At 46.0% G+C, this 18885-nt stretch overlaps 1 protein-coding gene across 1 annotated transcript; it reads right to left on the bottom strand.

Moving 5' to 3' along the window:
- Positions 1 to 1048: 1048 nt before the first annotated feature.
- LOC142581816 (neprilysin-1-like) lies at positions 1049 to 14327 on the bottom strand. The gene is made up of 3 exons (XM_075691265.1): positions 14059 to 14327; positions 7097 to 7204; positions 1049 to 3309 (listed from the first exon to the last, which is right to left on the bottom strand). Exons 1-3 carry the CDS (start codon positions 14203 to 14205, stop codon positions 1237 to 1239), a joined length of 2328 nt encoding a protein of 775 aa, XP_075547380.1. The 5' UTR covers positions 14206 to 14327; the 3' UTR covers positions 1049 to 1236.
- Positions 14328 to 18885: the final 4558 nt, after the last annotated feature.

Here is an 18885-nt window from a genome sequence, read left to right as displayed (position 1 = left end):
TGACTGGATTCGAGCCCTAACAACTCTTATAGGTCGGTATCATCTTTATCGCATTCGATCCGATCCTTATGAACAGTGATTTGTCGTTGCCAGCCTTATCGGGCATGATCTGACCCTTATAAACACTCATCAGTCCTTATCTACCTTATCGGAGTTGATCCTATCCTTATCAACCACTATTCGTGCTTATTAACCTTATCAGAATTGCTCCAACCATTATAAACCTTTATCGCTCTTTAACACCTTATTCATCCGTGTCGAACCATTATCCACCGTGATGAGACCCATATAACTCCTCATCCCTCGTTATCAACTCATTGATTGCTTATCTGTATATGTTGCGCGACGTGAAACCCATGAGCCCCGAGACGTCGGTGGCATTTTGGTCAGCGAAGGAACGCCCCAACCGAAGGCGCATCCCGCGACCACCAAAACTCATCGGGGATGTGGCGTGTTTGGCATTAAGCTTTCGTGAAATCAGGATTTTCCCGATGTCTACAATGCTCCAAATCTGCTCTACACTTGGCCCTAGAGATGGCTTTTATTCCCCCATCACTAAATATTTCACCAAAGCCTTATAGGAACTGTTCTCCCTTGACATTTGTTTTGTACCACCGGTATAACACATTCATGTGGTTCAGATACATTCAGCTGCAGCGAACTACCTGTGGGCGAGACAGTCAGCCTCTGAGCATGAACTCAACGATTTTCATTTCGAATTGTTTCCTTTGTGCATTATTTCCTTTATAACGATTCGTCTTAAGTGATGGATGGTTAGATTTCCTCGTTGGGTAGACACAGAAATCCACACGCATTTAAAAAAGAATCAAAATGCATTTGACGACACCCGTTAGGTTAGCTATCAACGAGCACACTTTCGACGTCGACAATTTATAAACGCTCTTACTACGTAAATATTCGTGAAGCATAAATAGTTTCATTTCAGCATTTAGGACAACAAGACTTCGATATACGCACTAAAGAATACAATGTCTGGAAAACTCTCCTCTTAAATCAAAGCGTCCTACATGGGCGAAATCGCATACTATTCAAGCAGTACCGAAAACGGGACACCACAGAATGTTTTTATTAACAAAAAATCCTAGCGTTAAGAAAATTGCACGTCTCTGCAATGGTGAACGGCATCTGTGTTTCATCAATGTTCATGAAATAGTATTTGTTAGTATGCATAAAATTGTGCAGATATCAACGGAATAAAATAAGTATCGAGGCAAATCAAGAAGAAAAGAAAGTGCATTTTTCCGCGGCTCTCATTGGTGAGCCTTGAGAACAGCGGAAGGCTTTGCCGAACTGATCGAAGTGCCTGAGTGGTACATTGCACTCTGCTTTTCCCATCGTGTCACCTTTTTTGGAGCACAAGGCGTAGCAGTAAGTTAGGAAGAACAACATGTCGTCATCGTATCTCTCCAGTCCCGGAATCCTGAGGTCTGTGCGCTTGCTTCTTAGGGCCCACAGACTTGAGCGCACCCTCTTATACGCAGCGTAAGATGCTTCGATTGCGGGTATCGCCGGAAAGACACCCATCGTCGCGGGCGCTCCTTCGCCTAAGTCGCAGGTGGCACGACTGCTGTATTCGGCCGAGTGCTGCACGCCCCACCAAGTGACAGTATCACCATGGTTGTCCACATCAACGCCCTGCGGGTCGAAGCTTTTCGCCATTTCTCGCGCAACACGAGTTGCCGCACCAGCGTAGTTGATCATGTAAGGCCCTTCTTTATAGAACATCGGAGGTTCGAGTGCAACAGCGCCTGCACTGATATCATTCAGCAAGTAAGAGTAGGAATATGGTTCGTAAAGAAGAGTCCGCCTCTTTTTGTACACATCACGGAAGTGCTCATGGCTGTGAAGTTTCTGGTAAATCCGAGAAGCCTGCAGCCAGCTCCCAAAGAAACCCGAATCATTCATTAACGGGAAGTGTTGGTAAAAAAGAAGGCGCTTCGCAGGATCAAAAAATTGCTCAGCTGGTAATAAATTAAGATTCATCGAGGTTATCTTTTGTTCGGCTGTATGCCTGCTCAGCACGTCTATCCACGAGCTGTTTCTCAAAAGCGTTATGAACTCGCTCTTAACGCTGAGCAGGAAGCTCGATATCGCGCGGCGGGCTTCTTTCGTCGGGTAGCGCTTATTTAAATGCTTGGCAGATAAGATAATCCCGAAGCGTGAATTTACGTATTCCAGACAGGCGTACTGACACTTCTTTTCTACGTCACTTTCGAACATTAGTTCCGGTTTCCCAACGACTGCCCACAGGTGTGACTGTATGAACATCCAGGCAATGCCAGTCAGAAGCTCCACGTGAGTGTGCTTCTTAAACAATTTCTCAACATCTGACAGTATATCAGCGTCTTCTAGTAGTACCGAGTCATGGGAAGACCACTTGTAGCCCATGTCTTCAGAGTGAAGTTCCAGATATTGTAACCAAATTCCCGGTTTGAATGACTGTGTCTCGAGATCAATCTTGTCCATAATGAACCACTTTGGCCTTGTGTGCGCTTTATGGAGTCTAGCTTCGGTGAATGAATTTTCTAACAACTGTAGGAGTGTGCAATTTGCATTTGTCATATTAACACCGAGGTAATTCAAGTGCGCCTTGACAATGTCCTCGTACTGCTCTGCGCTCATGGACTTCTCGAAGCGATCAACCCAAGCGGCGCTACTGTAAATCCTCCGAAAAACCAAGATGCTGCCGATAGCACTCGTGCGTGCGGCTTCCATACTGAATATAAAGTTGATGTCCCACTTAAAGGCCAGTTCAACCATCACGTCTAAAGGATGCGAGTCCGTAGGCTGAGGGTTTTCCATGGGCCATGTCAGAAACAAGTTTGCCATGATCTCTTCGAGCGCAACAATGTTGGCTGCGATGTCGCTTGGCTCTGGATTCAAACATTTCTGGTAGAGACGGCTGGGTTTCCCAACATTCCATAGATCAGTGCTTATCTCCTCGAGCTCGTCTTGTGTTGCCTTTTCGTTCATGACGTCTTGAACTGATTTCTGGGGTGAAGAGCTCTGCCAAAGGCCACAGGTGAATGCGTAAAAGTCGTGGCAGGGATTCACGCTGGTGTCTATCGACGCGAGAAGTCTCTCGGCGTGATCGAGGCAGGGCTTTGAATTGCACTGTACGCGTGGTATCAGGTGCTTTCTGAAGAACATCAAGTAGACGGAGACACAAGTCACCCCCACGGCCACTAACACGGCGGCTGCTATCCACAGCCGCAATGTACTGTGCTTCGGTTCTCCCTGGACCAGCTGCCAGTCATGCTCGACCCCAGTCCTAGTGCTGCTGTGGAGCTGAAGGGGAAAATAAAAGAGAATGAGACAGCATATTCGCTTGGTCAATAGCAAAGTATTGGCGCATTTTGACACAGTTAATTCGGTAACGGTATATATAGGTTCGATACTTTACCAGAGAAATTTGACAAATAACTGAAAGTCCTGACGTTTTTTCGGTGAATTAATTCGGTGAATTATGGCGCAATTCAGGTCGAGAAGCACACTCAGTCAACACAATCGTCCTAGCTAATCTCATAAAAAAATGTTTGAAATAGCCGGAAAGAAATACTGAACTTCAGCATACTCGGGAAAGTTCTGTGCGTAGATGGCAGTGAGAACCGCCGTGAAGATGGGCCTTCAGAGCGCTCAAAAAAGAGCATTCTGTGAATCAGCACTACACGTAGCAATGTTATTACACCGTAGCAGAGTGTAAAATGATTAGAAAAATTTGATAAAGATTGAACACTTTCACTCCTTGAAATTTTTGCGTAAATATCTTGACTTTCTTTGCATCCTGAAAGCGTCAGTTTCACACTATACACCGCACATGCCGCAAGAAACTACATTTATTATGAAACAAAACAACGTATTTTTGATGTGCTGTATAAGGTCGCACTTAAATAACCGTACTGGACACATCAATATCGTAGCTTGGTTAGTACAATGAACCTCATTCATTTCGAACCTTCGGCAGTAGATTATGGGTAGTAGTCGAAGTGAGATTTCAAAGGAATAGCAGTAGGTAATGATCGGTAGAGACATTCTACTGCTTGGCTCGAGGTTTCGTTTTCTATGGTGAGCCATGACAGTGCAGAGAGATTCCGAGATTCAGATTTTGTAAAAAGCAGATAAAGAATAAAGGGCGATAAGATCTCTGAGAGAAACGAGGTGATCACAAAAGTTTAGGCTGGGGGGCTGTACAGGAACAGTGAAAATACCTAAACAGAGGCGTGCAATCAAAATGTGATCAGCGCGATAGACACAATTTTCGGAACTAGAATGGTCACATTGCTATTTGCGCGTTGCGAATGCCCTGGAAGACCAGCATGGAACGGAACTATAACGGCTTCTCGTAAAACCGACAGTTGGCATACTCATCATTCCCGAGCACTCCACACTCATATTACAGGGGTTACGTAAAACGCTAGCGAGTGAAGAAGGGTGTGAATGGCGTGAATGCACGGAAGTGAGTGCCGGTGAGCTTGAGTGGGCATCAGTATCAACAGTGGTGAGTGCGGGTTAGCGTAAATACGAACGAAAGTCAGTGTCGGTAACAGGGAGTGGACGTCAGGGTGAACGTGAGTTACTCTCGCGAGTGTAAATAAACGCGCGTTTGTGAGCGAGTGCGGGTAAGTGTGAATGGAAGTCTCTATGAACGGTGAGTGAATGTTGGTGAGTATGAGCGGGAGCGGTAAGAACGTGAGTGAGCACCACGGGCGATTGTTAGCGCACACGAGCTTAAGTGAGTACACAGCCAGAAAAATAAAAAAAATGAGTATTGGTGAATGGGTGTGGTTCAGCCAGGTAGCGAGCACTTGCTTTGACCAGTCACTGGCAGTCGACGCAGCGTTTCCTCCGTACACAAACCTGCCGTTTTGTTACGCACAAGGCATGCGACAAAACTACCACCACTGAAGAAACTACCAGACAAACGTTCTTATGCATTGGTGCATTTGTTTGCGTGAATGTCTGCTTAGATCGCCTCATCGCACGAGCTTTCATGAGCGATAGAGATTGAGCCAAAGTTGTGCGAATTAATCTTGCGCTTCATGCGTACGTCTTCAAGCGCTCAGACACGTTCGCCTGTTTGTGTGTGTCCTTATGGGGGCGAGGGATAGACATCGCATCCTAAGCGACCGCTCCCTGTCAGTAGCGGGAACCAACCATGAGGGCCCTGCCTCTGAGTATACTCTGGGCACTGGAAGTGTCATGGCTACCTTGTTCTGAACATCGGCTATGTCTTTTTAAATGGCTTTAAGACACGCGCTGCGATGTGTGCCAACCTAGGCTGTCTGAAGCCACCCCCATACAAGCTACCGACATAGATCCACGCCGGTGACTACGCCTTCATTTTTTTTATATAGAGAGCAAATATTAAGAATCCCCTCGAGAAAACGCTACAACTTAAGTACCGAGGTGCGCTAAAGGAAAATTAAACTTTGCAACGCCACTAAACTTCTGGAAAGGCGGCGAACAAGAAATTTCTGCGCGTCTCATCTGCAATAAACAAGCTGAGCGCCAGCATATCAGGCCATGACGTTGTTACCCTTTCGTGCTTCCTGCCAGAATTCTGTGGGACACCTAGCCGTCAATCACTTTTGCGTTGAAATTGACACTGCACCGAGATATTGCTACAAGTCAAAAAAATTCCTCTGGTTAAATTTAATAAAGAGCACAGCATTACAGTGCTCGCTCAATCATAGGTGTATCTTTGGTATCTGGGTACTTCGGCAATTCACGCTTTGTCCTTCTGTCTTAGAAGCTACACGAAAGGTAATGTTTCGCATTTTAGCGTCATGTCGAAGGCATCTTGTTTAAATCGATTGGGAAGCTGGTCCATGCCGCGCAAACCAATTCGAAACAGTTTTGGAGTTGTTCTGGTGCCACTTTTACTATTTCCCTGATCTGATGTGCGTGTGTGTGCGTTTGCGTATGATATGTTTGCGTCTTTCCTTTTGTATGTCCCATCTAGCACCCAAAAACAATGTTTAGCTACTGACGAAGTTCGCACTCTTATGACACGCAGTAGCTCACAATTAGCCCTGAGTAACCGATTCCCGTGACGCGTCTCATGTACCAGGCACTGATTCTTGGGAGCCCCTGTATCTACAACACAGGTGCGCGACCATTCTTGCATAGCCTTACTCAGCGGCAGGCAAGACTTCTAAGTTATGGCGAGCTGCTTAACAGGTGTGCGCGCGTGGCGCTTTTATCACTCCGTGTACCGCCCGCTGGGCAAGATACGTAACGCCCGGCGCCACGAGTTAAATTCACGGGAGTCGCAAACTTCCTCTTCTGCATGCAACGCTACACTAAAGCCACTCCATTTACGCGCCACCGCGCTTTCTTAAGTAGCGACAACCTTTGTTGTGCGTCGCCTTTTCCCCTCACACCAAATCCGGTTCCGGCATTTCCGGTTTAAAAATTTCCGGTTCCGGCGTTTCCGCTTCCTGGAGTTGCGCTGCGGGAATTTCCGCTTTGACTGCTGTTAGACGATGGTGAGACGCCCGCGCGTGCTTAGCAGAGCTGTGGCAGTCACCATAAGCAGAATGCAAAGGGGACAAGCTGTTGTATTCCGCTGAAGTGGTAGTTCGTGGTCGCTGTTTTCCAAATGCACGAAAAACGGCAGTGGTCTCCAAGCGCCCAGGCACTACATTCCACTGTACGTTGTCACTCGTGCCACAACCCGTCGCAGGTGTACGCGAAGCAGTGAACACGAGCAGATCGCTGGTCACAGTAGGCGGTGGTTCTTGGATGAAATCGCATTCACAGTTTCAACCGCAGCTCGTGCAATTAAAGCCTCTCCAGCGACGCTAAAGTAAACAACGCTAAAATACAAAGCGTCACTTCCACTCGGAACAGGAAGCTGCAGCCACGTAAGTTCCGCTTGACGCCAGAAGCTAAGGGGGGTGAGTGGGAGAGGAGCGCGGAGGGGGAGGGCAGGTTGGCGGTACTTAACCTGGTCGGCGGAAACGTGTATGGAGGGGCTTTACGCTAGACTAACAGTCACCGAACGGGGAGAGAGTTAATTTCATTGAATAAAGAATAGAGAAGCAGCCAAAGCATTCTTGCCCAAAATACTCACGATTTTTATAGTTTGTCTGTTCACCTCGCTGTCACATGTGGATTTCGGCTTCGAGTGATGCACGGATGGTTTTCGACTGCGAAGGGGCTTGCTCGCTTTCTCAATCGTCTGCACCACAAGAAGGCCATGCAGACACGATTATATCACTCAAGTGTTTAGAGTTCTCTGCATTTACTATACGGCAGACACTTTGCACACAAATCAAACAAGGAAGGAAAAAGAAAAGTGCACATCAACATCTCACTGATTTCTAAAGAAAGTAGTGAGCGCAAAATCGTTGTAGCGCTCTGAGCTTCGACGTTTCTCATAACCCATACGTTTTGTTGAAACCTTGAAATCCGTCCAAAGAAATGTTCATGGGTTCTGCTAAACATCGGTCAACATGATGTCGATAATATCTGCCTTCGGAAGCCGTGCCACGGCGTAGCACCTTAATTTTTATTTTATTTATAAAATACTGCCAATCTGAATACCAGTCTTCACGTATACGAGTAGGCGATGCATTGAATAAAAACTGTACAGAAAATTTAGGTGAATAAAAGGAAGAATGGAAAATGTAGAGCTAACAAAATGCAATCGCAAAAGGATCAGTCGTCTAGAACAAAGAGCCCGAATGTGATATAGAGTAAAACAAGTAACATAAGTAATGTAATACTACAGCAGCAAAAAATACCCCTTAAATAGGCAATAGTGACAAAACAGATATAGGTGCTGCACAGAAACACAATCTCCAATTCCCAACAAAAGAACTGTATCAGAATATGAGAGAGAAAATCGGAGGCAAACATAACCTAAAATGAGGATAATGCCAAGTACACAATATAGAACAAGTGCACGATAGCATGTCCACTTACAAAACTGACGGCAAATCCAGTTACAAATGTAGTAGTCACTGTTCGTGCAGAACCAAAGAAAACACAATATAAAGCCGAAAAAAAAGTGTCACTAAGCTATTACAAGCAACGCACCAGCGAACGAATTCAGACCAGTGCTTTCTAGAACTTCCAGTGCCAGGTTGTTCCAGTCATTACTAGTACTAAAGAAAAATGAATGCATGCATACATTAGTAGGACAAAGGTTTGCAGTTACTTTTCTACGGTAGGACGAACGTGCTTCGCGGCGGTTGATAGGTTTGATGTAATTACTTTTGCCTATTCCTGACTTACTATGATACGTATATGAGAGAAAATAACCTTGTTCTTTCGCGATACATTCTAGGTTCTAAGCTTTCCAAGTTTGCACTTCGCAAGGGAGCTGATGGGGATATGTCGAGCTGGTAGGTGTCAAATAAAAATCTTAGACTTTTTTTGTATTGATTTCATTTTAATAATGTTCACTTGTGTTTGCTGGTCCGAAGCAGCTGACGCATATTCCAGCATTCGTATTAGATACGTTTTATACGCAAGGAGTTTAATTTCGTGGGTTGTTTTAGCTAGCGCCTTCATGAGTTGCCCAAGTTTCCTCACAGCCTATTTTTCAATATATGCTACGTGTTCATTTCATCTTAAATCAGATATGATGACTAGGCCTAGTACGTATGTGGTGAAACATAAGACAAGCAATGATTTCCTGTATTGTATAAGTTTGTATCAGAATTTTAGGAGGTGTTTCTTAGGAGTTACAGTAATCGCTAGAGTTTTTTTCCGGGTTAGTGGTCTTTTCCATGTGCAGCACCGAATTTGAATTTTAGATACAGAGTTGTTCAAGACGACTTGGTCACTGTGAGCGTTAACTATCTGATAAAGCCCACAGTGGTCGGCGAACAGCTTTATCTTGACCGGGATGTCATGGAATATGTTGTTGATAAACAAGACCTCAAATGAAAAGCGGCCCGAGCATCTGCCGGACTGAACCGGTGAAGATGGCGAATTGTAGCCATGAACTGTGACACACTGATGCCTGCAGTTTAAATACGCTTCGATCCATGCAAGTGAACAATCGTTTTTAAGAATTGGTTTTAGTTTGATAAGCAGCTAACGGTGTGAAACGCGACCAAGCGTCCTTTCAAAGTATAAGAATGAGATTTCAGTTAAGCTGTGTTTGTTTGAACCAATGGCAAAGTCATGAATCATTTCAAGTAGTTGTGTAGTTGTCGATAGGCCGCGTCGAAAACCACGCTGTCGATATCAGTAGCCAGACGACTGTTTCTCTTGACATCAGGAAGGTAGTCCGTTTCGACTATAATCCAATTGTTTCCTCTGGACGACAACCAGAATGGTCCCAGAAGGTCAATGACCACGAGAGATCTAACGGTATTCTGGGTAGTGCAGTGTATTGAAGCAATCCTGCAGGTTTCATAGGCGATGATTTGCCGCGTTGACAGTTGCGGTAATTCTTGGCGCAGCGCTGCATATTATTCAACAGATGTGGCTAGTAATCGAGCTGGCGCACTCGGGCGAGAGTCCGCGACAACCCTAGCCATCGCATGTCGGCTCATTGTGGCGTACGTAGAGGATGTTATTGCGGAGATCCGTGGTACAGCGAGAAGATGGGCTCTGCCAATACCAAGTGAAATTCTCTTGGACAGAATGCCTCTTTTAAGGCAGAATGACATGAGCCCGCGTGAAATGTTTCGAGGAAGGCGGTCTGGTTGGCCCGATGATGACGATTTATTGGTATCTTTTTTGGAAGGGCGCGGTAAGAGTTACCTAGACCGCTTGAGCTAATCAGGTAATCTGTAGGCGCTTGTCAGTCTAACATATTGCCTACATTTCCTTAAAGTGGTCCCGGAACGCTTTTTATAGAAGTCGAGAAATGCATTTCACGGTAAAACAGACTATTTCTGAAATACTTTGCCGCTAAAAGTACTTCAAGTAGTTCCTTCGAAGCGGAGTTATTGGCAATCAAAGATCACCTGTGACCTCCTTCGCGGCGCTCCTGGTAATTCTTGAATGCCTTGCGCTGCTGCGAAGGTAGCCTTCGTCGCAGCTCAGTGCTGTACGCACCACCGCGCTCCACCTAATGAATGTCACCGTGGCGCGCAGTTGGGATTGCATTTTGCATGTTCCCGTAGACGCTACTACTTCCGATTTCGGCACCTACGAAGCGCCAAATTCAGAGTCCATCCCTGAGCTTATGGTCGAGTTCACTGTGTCTCATCCCTTTGCTGTACTACAGTGTACTATATAGCTACTCGCGGCTATTTTCGCACCGAGGGACACGAGCAGCACATTATCTCTCACATTTATCTCTACTATAATCACACAGTTTCCGAGGGTCGAACAAACTTCATCTTCATCTTCAGTCGTGCGAGTGCGTCGACAGAGCGCGCATCGGCTAAGCGATGAATGCCGCACTCCAGACTCGCGTTGAAAGGATTCCTAACGTAACGAGTTTCAACCGTGATGACGACATACCTCGCCGGTGTGCAGCTCTAAACGCAAGCGACCTATTACCTGTTACCAATTACCAGATGGTGGCGCTCAGGCCTTGAGTCCACAGACTCCAATCAGATCACGCTGTTGTGCTCAGTGAGCCTCAGACCATCGAGTGCGCTCGTCGCGGTACCCAGCGGCGGGCGCAGTATCTGCACTATAGGCTGCAGACGCAGCTACATGCAACTGTAGTGGCTAAATGTGTGCCCGACAGGGATAGATTAAGCGCTCGTGCTCATGTGCGAGAGTCTGGCCATGTCATGTGGTCGCATGGGGTGCAGACCAGCGTTTTCATGCTCCAGCTTGACCAACCGGTGCAGTATACTTCCATTATTTTGACTCTCGTTAATTTAGTCTCTCCGTTAATTGGATCCCAACTGAAGGTACCGATCAGGTGCGGCGGGTGCCTATGTATTTCTATGGGCCCACTCTTTCGTTATTTCTATTTCAAAATTGGCCCTCGCCGCATAATTTCCAATTGACTTTGACGCAACACAATTATGTAATGCTGTGGAATATACGCAAAGTATTACTGTCAGCATACCAAGGCGAAAACAGGGAACAGGAAGCATACCAAGAAAAAAGGGATCAGTCAGAGTACAAGCACTTAAACGCCTAATAAGCATACTGCCAGTTTTCAAAGCTGTTTTCGATGTTCCTGTGGTGATTTCAGCCTCCTTTTCTCTCGCCATGCGTGTCTCGTATACCAGACCATTAACGGGGTCTAGTACGCTTTGCTTAATTATGCACACGCGCACGCGCCGTGCACCGAGAACTGGAAGAAAACCATCCGTGTGTTCGGTAATCTGGCGAAGAGGAAAACCATCAAAAGAGCGGCGCTTTATCTAAACAACTGAAGGTCTGCTAGTAAAATTATTAGGTGTCTCGGTGCTTGCACTGGGAGCAAAAAGAAAGGGCACGTGCTTATGTAAATTAAGAAGCACGCGCTATGTGGCACCTTTCCCCCCTTGATATGCTTCGCCGCATAATAGTACTTTAGTGCAGCAAAGCTCACTTTAAATACACTATTATGAAGTCAATGAAAGGCGTATTTCAGTTTTTTCTGCCCTTTCCTTAATTCGACCCACCAGTTAATTCGACCATTTTCGTCAGTCCCGTCAGGAATCGAATTAACGAAAGTCCATGGTAGTAGCCACAACCAAATTGTGCACTTTGCGCAATAGATCAATACGAAGCAAAATCCGCCAAGGCGTCTAGGCAGCAGCCGCCAGCAGTGGGCGCACGCCGGCAAGTGTCCCTCTGGCCTGACTTTAAGTTTCGTGTGGTTCCAGGTTACTTGAGTGTTCAAAAACAATAGAAATAGTGAACTGAATTGAATTTTATTGAATTCAATAAGCAGTCTGGCAAAATTTTCATTCCTACGAAGGCGGGCGTGGTCGAGCGCTAGCAGACTATATTCGGCTATAGTGCGCTATTTGTACTTCCGGCGTTACGTAATTCCTGCTGAAATTCTCTACGCAGATTCTGGGTTAATTCAGCCGGTGCATTAAACTGCGTCATTAAATACTCAAAGCAACAGTAGGAAGAAGCCCACTGATCCAAACATGCTTCTTGATTGATGTCATTGAGTAATATTGACTAATAGCAGCCGCGTGTGGGAATCTTCTATATGACTTAATATAGCATACCGAAACGAGGTAGGAAAAGGCGCCTGCTGAAGAGAGAGTGAGAAAAAGATGACTTCAGGCTCCGCTTTCGAGCTCCACCTGCTGCGCACGACTGCAAATATTGGCTTAGATGTTCACAGCAGCATAAACATCCACGGACTTTGTTTTTTCACCATTTCCGAGGGGTGACTCAAGACCCCTTTGAGCATTTCTTTCTCCCTTAAAACCTCTATAGATACGTTCTACAGTTACTTATGACTGTAAGGAATTCATCTCGCTCAATCTCTTCTCTGTGATTTCCCTACCAATGCTTTTAACGTCTTTTGCGTAGCTTGATTGCAGGCCTGTTAATGTGTCCATCCTCTTTGAATGCCAACGGTTCAGGAAGGTGAATGTAACCTACGGGTCTCGCTGGATGAATATTTACGCATTCTTTTAGGCTATATCTTGGTGATCTCTAGGTATTAAGGATTTTCTGGCTGATCAATGAGGCACCACCTGGTGCTAACATCATCGCAAAACACGTAGGTGCCTCAATTCTAGTGTCCCCGACAACGTGGTGAGATGCTACGACCAGGGTCACAACACATCACTTTCAGCTTCAGTCATAGTTCTACCCAGATCAGATTATATGTTCTCGAAGCAACGTACTAAGCGCTATTTAATAAATAAAGCCAACAAGAGTGCCTCAAGCATGGGTGACAATAAAGTGTCTCTGCTTTTATACAGTGTTCTTGTGGCTTCGACGCTGTAGGCGTTCAGTCGAGGCGGTAGGGACTCTTGTGTCCGTATCTGCATGCCTTAGCCATTCTTTGCAATAGGGACTAATAGTACGCATCAGTGACATTTAATAGATGTGGGCGATCTGCAGTGAAACTAGGCCACAGAAATCAAAGCCCTATGGCGAAGTTTCACCATCATCGCAAATAGGTGTTCACGTAAGAAGCAAATTTATCCCCGCGCCGTTAAAGCGCATCACTTGAGAATGTTGTCACGCCTTTGCTATGTGCCGCCACATGAAACTGGTTTTCCATAAAGGAACTTGCTCGGCAGCCACACAAACGGTTTCCTTCGTGTGCCGAGATTAGCTGCCGAGCTTGAACAGGTGTAATGGGCTGGATGCGGTGCACTACTCCACTGCTAGCTGGGGATAGATAGGAGTTTCCCCAAAAACAACGTCACAAACCCTGGCTTCTTCCACATGGTAAATTCTCTTTTTAATATAATCGTACAGTGAATGTCAAACGAAGGCAAACGCTGAAGAGCACGGCAACTAATTGGATAGTTTGACGAGATTAGCAAGTTCGCAGGCATAAGCTAACGTACGATGGTGCGAATTCAAGATTATTCTGAGAGGCCTTCATCCCCAAACCTTTGATCTGCATCTATTGAATATTGCTGCTCAAAAAGACGACGATACCGAGCATATGTACCCTGTGGAACAAGCGCTTACTGTGCAGTGTGTAGTGTGTATCATGCGTGTAGCAGCGCGGCAACGGGTGCCTTCATGTTAATTTACTGCGCCGAGCGAGTCATGGGTTTAATCTGCCGAGCGTTACCGTCACTAAACAAATAAAACGAACAGTTTCATGAGCGGATGTGCTTCAATGTTGTAATCATAGATAGCCCAGCACAGTAAGAAGAACAGCACCAAATTAAAGCAACACATTGTTTAGTGTTAGTAGCTTTTTTTTCACTTTGTGCTGCAAAGTGATTACAATAATAGCACACAGCCTATTTGTTGATGAAATAGGATTTCGGCAGAAAGCAGATGGAGACAGGAGCTGGCAGGTACTATACGCTGCCAACACTACAGCGATTAAGCTGGCTCTCTCCGTGTCGTGTGACTTGTTTTTTGTTGCCTGCGCAATTAGTTTCTGCTGAAATCATATTGCAACATGCCTCAAAATATAAACGCTAACGTCTGTCGAACATTATTTGCCAAGATAATTTTACTCACCTTCGTGGCGATCTCGTGCACTGCGTCGGCCTGTTGCGGGGGCTTCACTGTCTGGGCCGCCTCGTCGTGGGAGATGGACTTCTTGGAGGTCACTGGGCCGAATATTGAGTCCGGCTTTACACTGCTGGTTCTGGCTGAACGAGGCATGTTTGGCTGGTCAAGGTGGTGTTTCTGCAGCGTGGCGAAGTCCTGGCTCACTCTGGTAGAGGGAACCGCAAGGAGGAGGACGCGTCGTGCGGGGACGGAGATTCCTTGGTTGCCCTGGTCGATCCGCGTCACTTCTTCTTCTGTTTGCACGAGAGCGCACGGGCGACGGTCTCATGCTATCCTTCGTTTTCGTGACGCATGCCCGCTATCGTAGTGACGATGATAGCTCGTACCAAAGCAAGCGTTTTTTTTTTACTTCCAGAGAAAACATTTTCAAAAAGCGAAACACGCTGCGCTCTGTCTTGTCTTCCAATCACAGTTTCACAAATGCATTCCTGCTTCGTTTTTGTTAATTCCAAGTTCGCCCACTTTGGAGGCTTTACGGCGTTTTTCTATTGTAGCGTTAAAACCTGTAGCTTATACGATTCTATCAAGTCGTGAAAAACACAGGCGCAGATCTTCTCCGGTGCGTCTGTCATAGAACGTAAACATATGTAGCCTAAGAGCCGCGCATTACAAGGAAATAAGCCTGCCTACTCCGCCACCGGTTAGTGGACTGAAACTTGTTGGCCACGCTTTAAAGAGGAGGCTACAGCAGCTTTTACTGTCTGACTATTCCGTATATTCTTTACCGTCTTGTGAGCTGTCAATTGCCATCGGAATAAAACAACTTGTTAATCACAAACAACAGAAAAAAGTGTTTTAAATTACAAAAGTAATCGTTCAAATACAACCTAAACGTCTATCCCAAGATAAGTTGCTCCTGTCCCTTGCCTTTTGCATACTGTGAAGAAGTGCGCACAAACTACCGAGCGCAAGAGCGGACGACATTGCGGGCCGCCTCAACAAGAGGAAAAGAAAGACGAGGGAGGCTCGTGCAGCGGATGAGAGGGGTCTCGCGCAACGGAGATCGTTGGAACGCCGGCGCGACTAGGGCCACCGGGCCTACGGAACCCACATCTACCGGTGAGGTTCACCTGACCGAGCGTCCGTCGTCGAGACGAGGAGCGCCTCGGGTCGTTGCCTTGCACGAGGCCTCAGGTCGGCCTGCCGGCATCTTGGAACCCGCGTCTACGCGCGAGGTTCGGGTGGCCGGGCGACCGAGCGGCCTGTTCTCGTCTACGGAGCTGTGGGCCGTCCACCTTTTCCTGCCCCGTGCTGCTACGTCTGCTCTACCACGCCGGTCCTCCTCATACCAGCGAGTGCTCCACCGCAAGGACTCAACGTCTCACCACACTCCGGCCTTCAACCGCAACCTCGTGAGACTATATTTGTCTTGCTTACGAGCAGCCTGACATGCGTGGTTCTAGTTGAAGGTATTCTTCGTGATTATGTGCCGTCTAATATAATTGTCGTGTGTTTGCTAATCATGCACCGTCTCCTCCATCTTCTTCGCGTCACACGCTTTGCAACGTGACGATCCTAACAACATCACACATACCTAACCAGCTATGCATTCCACGTGTTTTGAATAGCTGCAAGAACTATGCTGCTGTTTTTTTCTAGTGATGTTCCTTCGTATTATTTGAGCGGCTACTATTTCACCACTAAAGCGGCATTTACATTGTGTTCATTTTGTTCTTTGTAATACTGAAGGGAACGTATCTTGGGATTTAAATATGGGGCCCCGATGTCTGCCATTGAAGAAGCAGCACATTTTTGTGTGGTTTGTGGAGTAATGATGGGAAGAGTACTCACTTGCAGAGCTTAAAAAGGTATTGTTTACTTGGGCCGCCCCTCATAACTCGGCCCTCACAACATCGTGCGTTACCTTATCTTAATTACTTTTTTCACATGTTTGCATAACGTAAGAAGAAAAAGACACGTTGATTTTTCAAATTTCTCACGCGGAACAATAGTGAGCCAAATTGCAATTCAGCGCTTGCCCGGGAGCCTTTTACCTAGTTCGTAGTTGCTACGCCCTCCCTTTAGATTTCCTTCTTCAACAATGACTAAGCAGCACGGCATCTTAGCCTTTTGCAAATGGCTTAACTTAACACGCAGTACAATAAATAGAAGCGCTATCATCACCTGCGCGAAAAGGAACCCATTACAGAACTGAGAGGTTAAAGGAAGCAAAGTTATGCATCCATGAATGCGACAGTGCGACGATCTTGGTTGCGGTCTGACTACAATTATCAGTATTTGTCTTATCTCGATGCACATTTCCAATATTGCAACTTTTGCCGGATAGTAAGCTTCAAAAATATGGTCCTAAAGCTCATTTGCACCCCACTTAAGCCGCTTAAGCATTCACGAGGAATACGACCTTGCTTTGTAGTATACCTTGTTTTCAGGCGCAATGATCTGCGAGAATGACTCAAAAGAACGGCTTATTTATGGAAATGATTTCGTCCAACCAAAATATGGGCTTACAGACTTGAATTGCATCGCGATAATTACCATTAAATGGCCGTCCCGTGGGTTTCCTCTGGATTTAACTGTTTTCCAGAGCATAGCAAAACGAAGATTCGTGGATGAAAGCGGAGAACTGAGAGTAGGGAACTATTAGGAGAAGGTATGGTTGCAGCTTTTCACAACTGGCTGTCGTAATCACTGAATTTACTAGAAACAGTGTACTGGACAGGCGATCCTCTGGAGGCAATAAGAGTGCAAATGTATATGCTTAAATTTCGCAACTTCTCTGAACGACATTACTGAACACTACGAAGGTTGCCATTCGAATATATATCCCGCCTTCATTCGTAGCGAGATGGTCAATTCAGTTCGACCTTGCATAATCTAAGCAACTATTCTGCAGAAGAAATTTTCGGTTGCGCTATGCTGTCGCTTGGTAAACCTCATTTCAAAACTTATTCTTTCGCCAGCGTTAATAGCATAGGAGAATAGAACACTTTTAAGCTTTTTGACAAATATAAGAATGTAAAGTGAAATTATTTTATTACTCACGTCAAAAATCCACACAATACACGTGTCAAAGTTAGGCTGAAAAGTTCCTTCGGAAACAACTTTCCGTTTTTGAGCAGGAGAAACAGCAAACGTGTGTTTTAGCAAAGTTACTTATGCCGGAAGTTTCACGAACAATAGTTTGTTTGAAAGATGAAGCCATGATAGACGTCCCTAATACAATGCGCACTCTCGTAGCTTGAAATGCAACATCCTTACTTTGTACTCTACGTTTGTTCTGCCAACCGTCCGTTGCTATCCTTTGGCAGTGGCGACCACCTCATCAAACAACTCAACGCAGCAGTTTTTTTGTGGCTGCTTCTTTATTTAATAGAAAGAAATAAAGCATTAATAGTAATCATGGCACAACCAGTAGTTGGAAAAAGGGTGGTCTTGCCTTGCCGTGCTGGACGTGGGTAAACGCTTCTCGGTATAAACGTCGCATCATGAAACGTAAAAAAATGTCAAGCTAAGTCCTGTGAAATTGCTATATTTAAATTGATACCATCAATGCAACAAAGGAAAAAGTCAAGACGCAATGCGGAAGAAACATGTAAAGCAGTGTAGTGCAATACAGGCAGAGGCCACTATAACGTAAAGTTGTTCCAAACTGTTCCTATTACGCACATTTTTGCAACAAGTCCTCTTCAATTGGTTAAAAAGTTTTAGGGCCGATCCCACTTCACATGTCAGTCCCGCAACGCTTGCGAAAACCAATAAAACTCCCAATCTGATATGACCTGTACACACTGAGAAAAGAAATATTTCTTTACGATTCTACACCTTTCTCCACGTTAGCCTTCCACAGTTGGTCACAAGATCTTTTCGGGCAGCACCCACTTCACCTGTCTGTCAGCTGACGCCAGGAAACCGTGAGAAGCCACCACGTATAAGTGACGTGTACGCATTAAAGATGCATAATATGCGGAACAAAGCTGTTTGTTTTTCGTGGAACAGTCGGGGACTGCCCCATTCCGAAACGAATACAGGATGTCTACTCATCGATCACTCTGTTACTGGCTACTCGAAGACACCTGGGAGAAAGGACATATTTGTGTATAATAAACAATTTTCTGGGGCAATATAACGTTGTCAAACCCTTTCAGCAGGTAGGTATGCGAATTCGTTGTACCAACTCTTGTCCACTGTGGTAGCTGCATTGCTACCCTTCCGTTGCACACCGTCGCAATTTTCGACCAGCCACCGCAAGCTAAGCAAGAGGAAGCTGGCCAATGACTCACGCCGGCACCGCCTTACCCATCAGGTTGTCTACTTTCCCTGCGCTAGCTCAGTCAGCGCCTCCCAGATAGGAGGCCTACGCAGTCGGCTTTAGGATGGCATGCTACTTGGACCGACATTTCCACTGTCAAGCCCGGCGTGACGAAAGCGGTGACGTTAAAATCACTGTGGCTTATTCGGGAGCATCACCGTTATTTCTGCTCAGATTACGTTCGTAAGGCGCCGATTTTTCGTAACATGCGTAAGCGGAAGCGCAACAAGCGTATGCGTCTAGTTCAGACTGCGAACGTAACGGTACGAACGTGCGCAATTCACGCGAAAATCGTGGGTTAGAGTGTTAAATGGTCGGCAACATTTACGACTATGATATTACGACCGTTGCGACACAGCCAATGACCGATAAGCTTTCGGTTTTCAACAACCGGTGACGACACTTCCGTCCTCCCGTCTGCAGACAGCTCCGGGCGCGGGAAGTGCCATTCCGCCATTCCGTGCGCACTATGAGGTTGGCTGTGTTCGGGAAAATTGGTGCAG

The sequence above is a fragment of the Dermacentor variabilis genome, chromosome 5 (genome assembly GCF_050947875.1).
Source record: "Dermacentor variabilis isolate Ectoservices chromosome 5, ASM5094787v1, whole genome shotgun sequence".
NCBI classification, from domain to species: domain Eukaryota; kingdom Metazoa; phylum Arthropoda; class Arachnida; order Ixodida; family Ixodidae; genus Dermacentor; species Dermacentor variabilis.
This window is presented reverse-complemented; position numbering and strand designations above follow the sequence as displayed.

Excerpts from the sequence above, each read along its gene's own strand:
- LOC142581816 (XM_075691265.1), bottom strand. The coding sequence starts at position 14,205 with ATGCCTCGTTCAGCCAGAACCAGCAGTGTAAAGCCGGACTCAATATTC. Across the intron at positions 7,205-14,058 it reads TGCACGAGATCGCCACGAAG|ACGATTGAGAAAGCGAGCAA; the intron begins GTGAGTAAAATT and ends CTTGTGGTGCAG. Across the intron at positions 3,310-7,096 it reads ACAGACAAACTATAAAAATC|CTCCACAGCAGCACTAGGAC; the intron begins GTGAGTATTTTG and ends TTTCCCCTTCAG.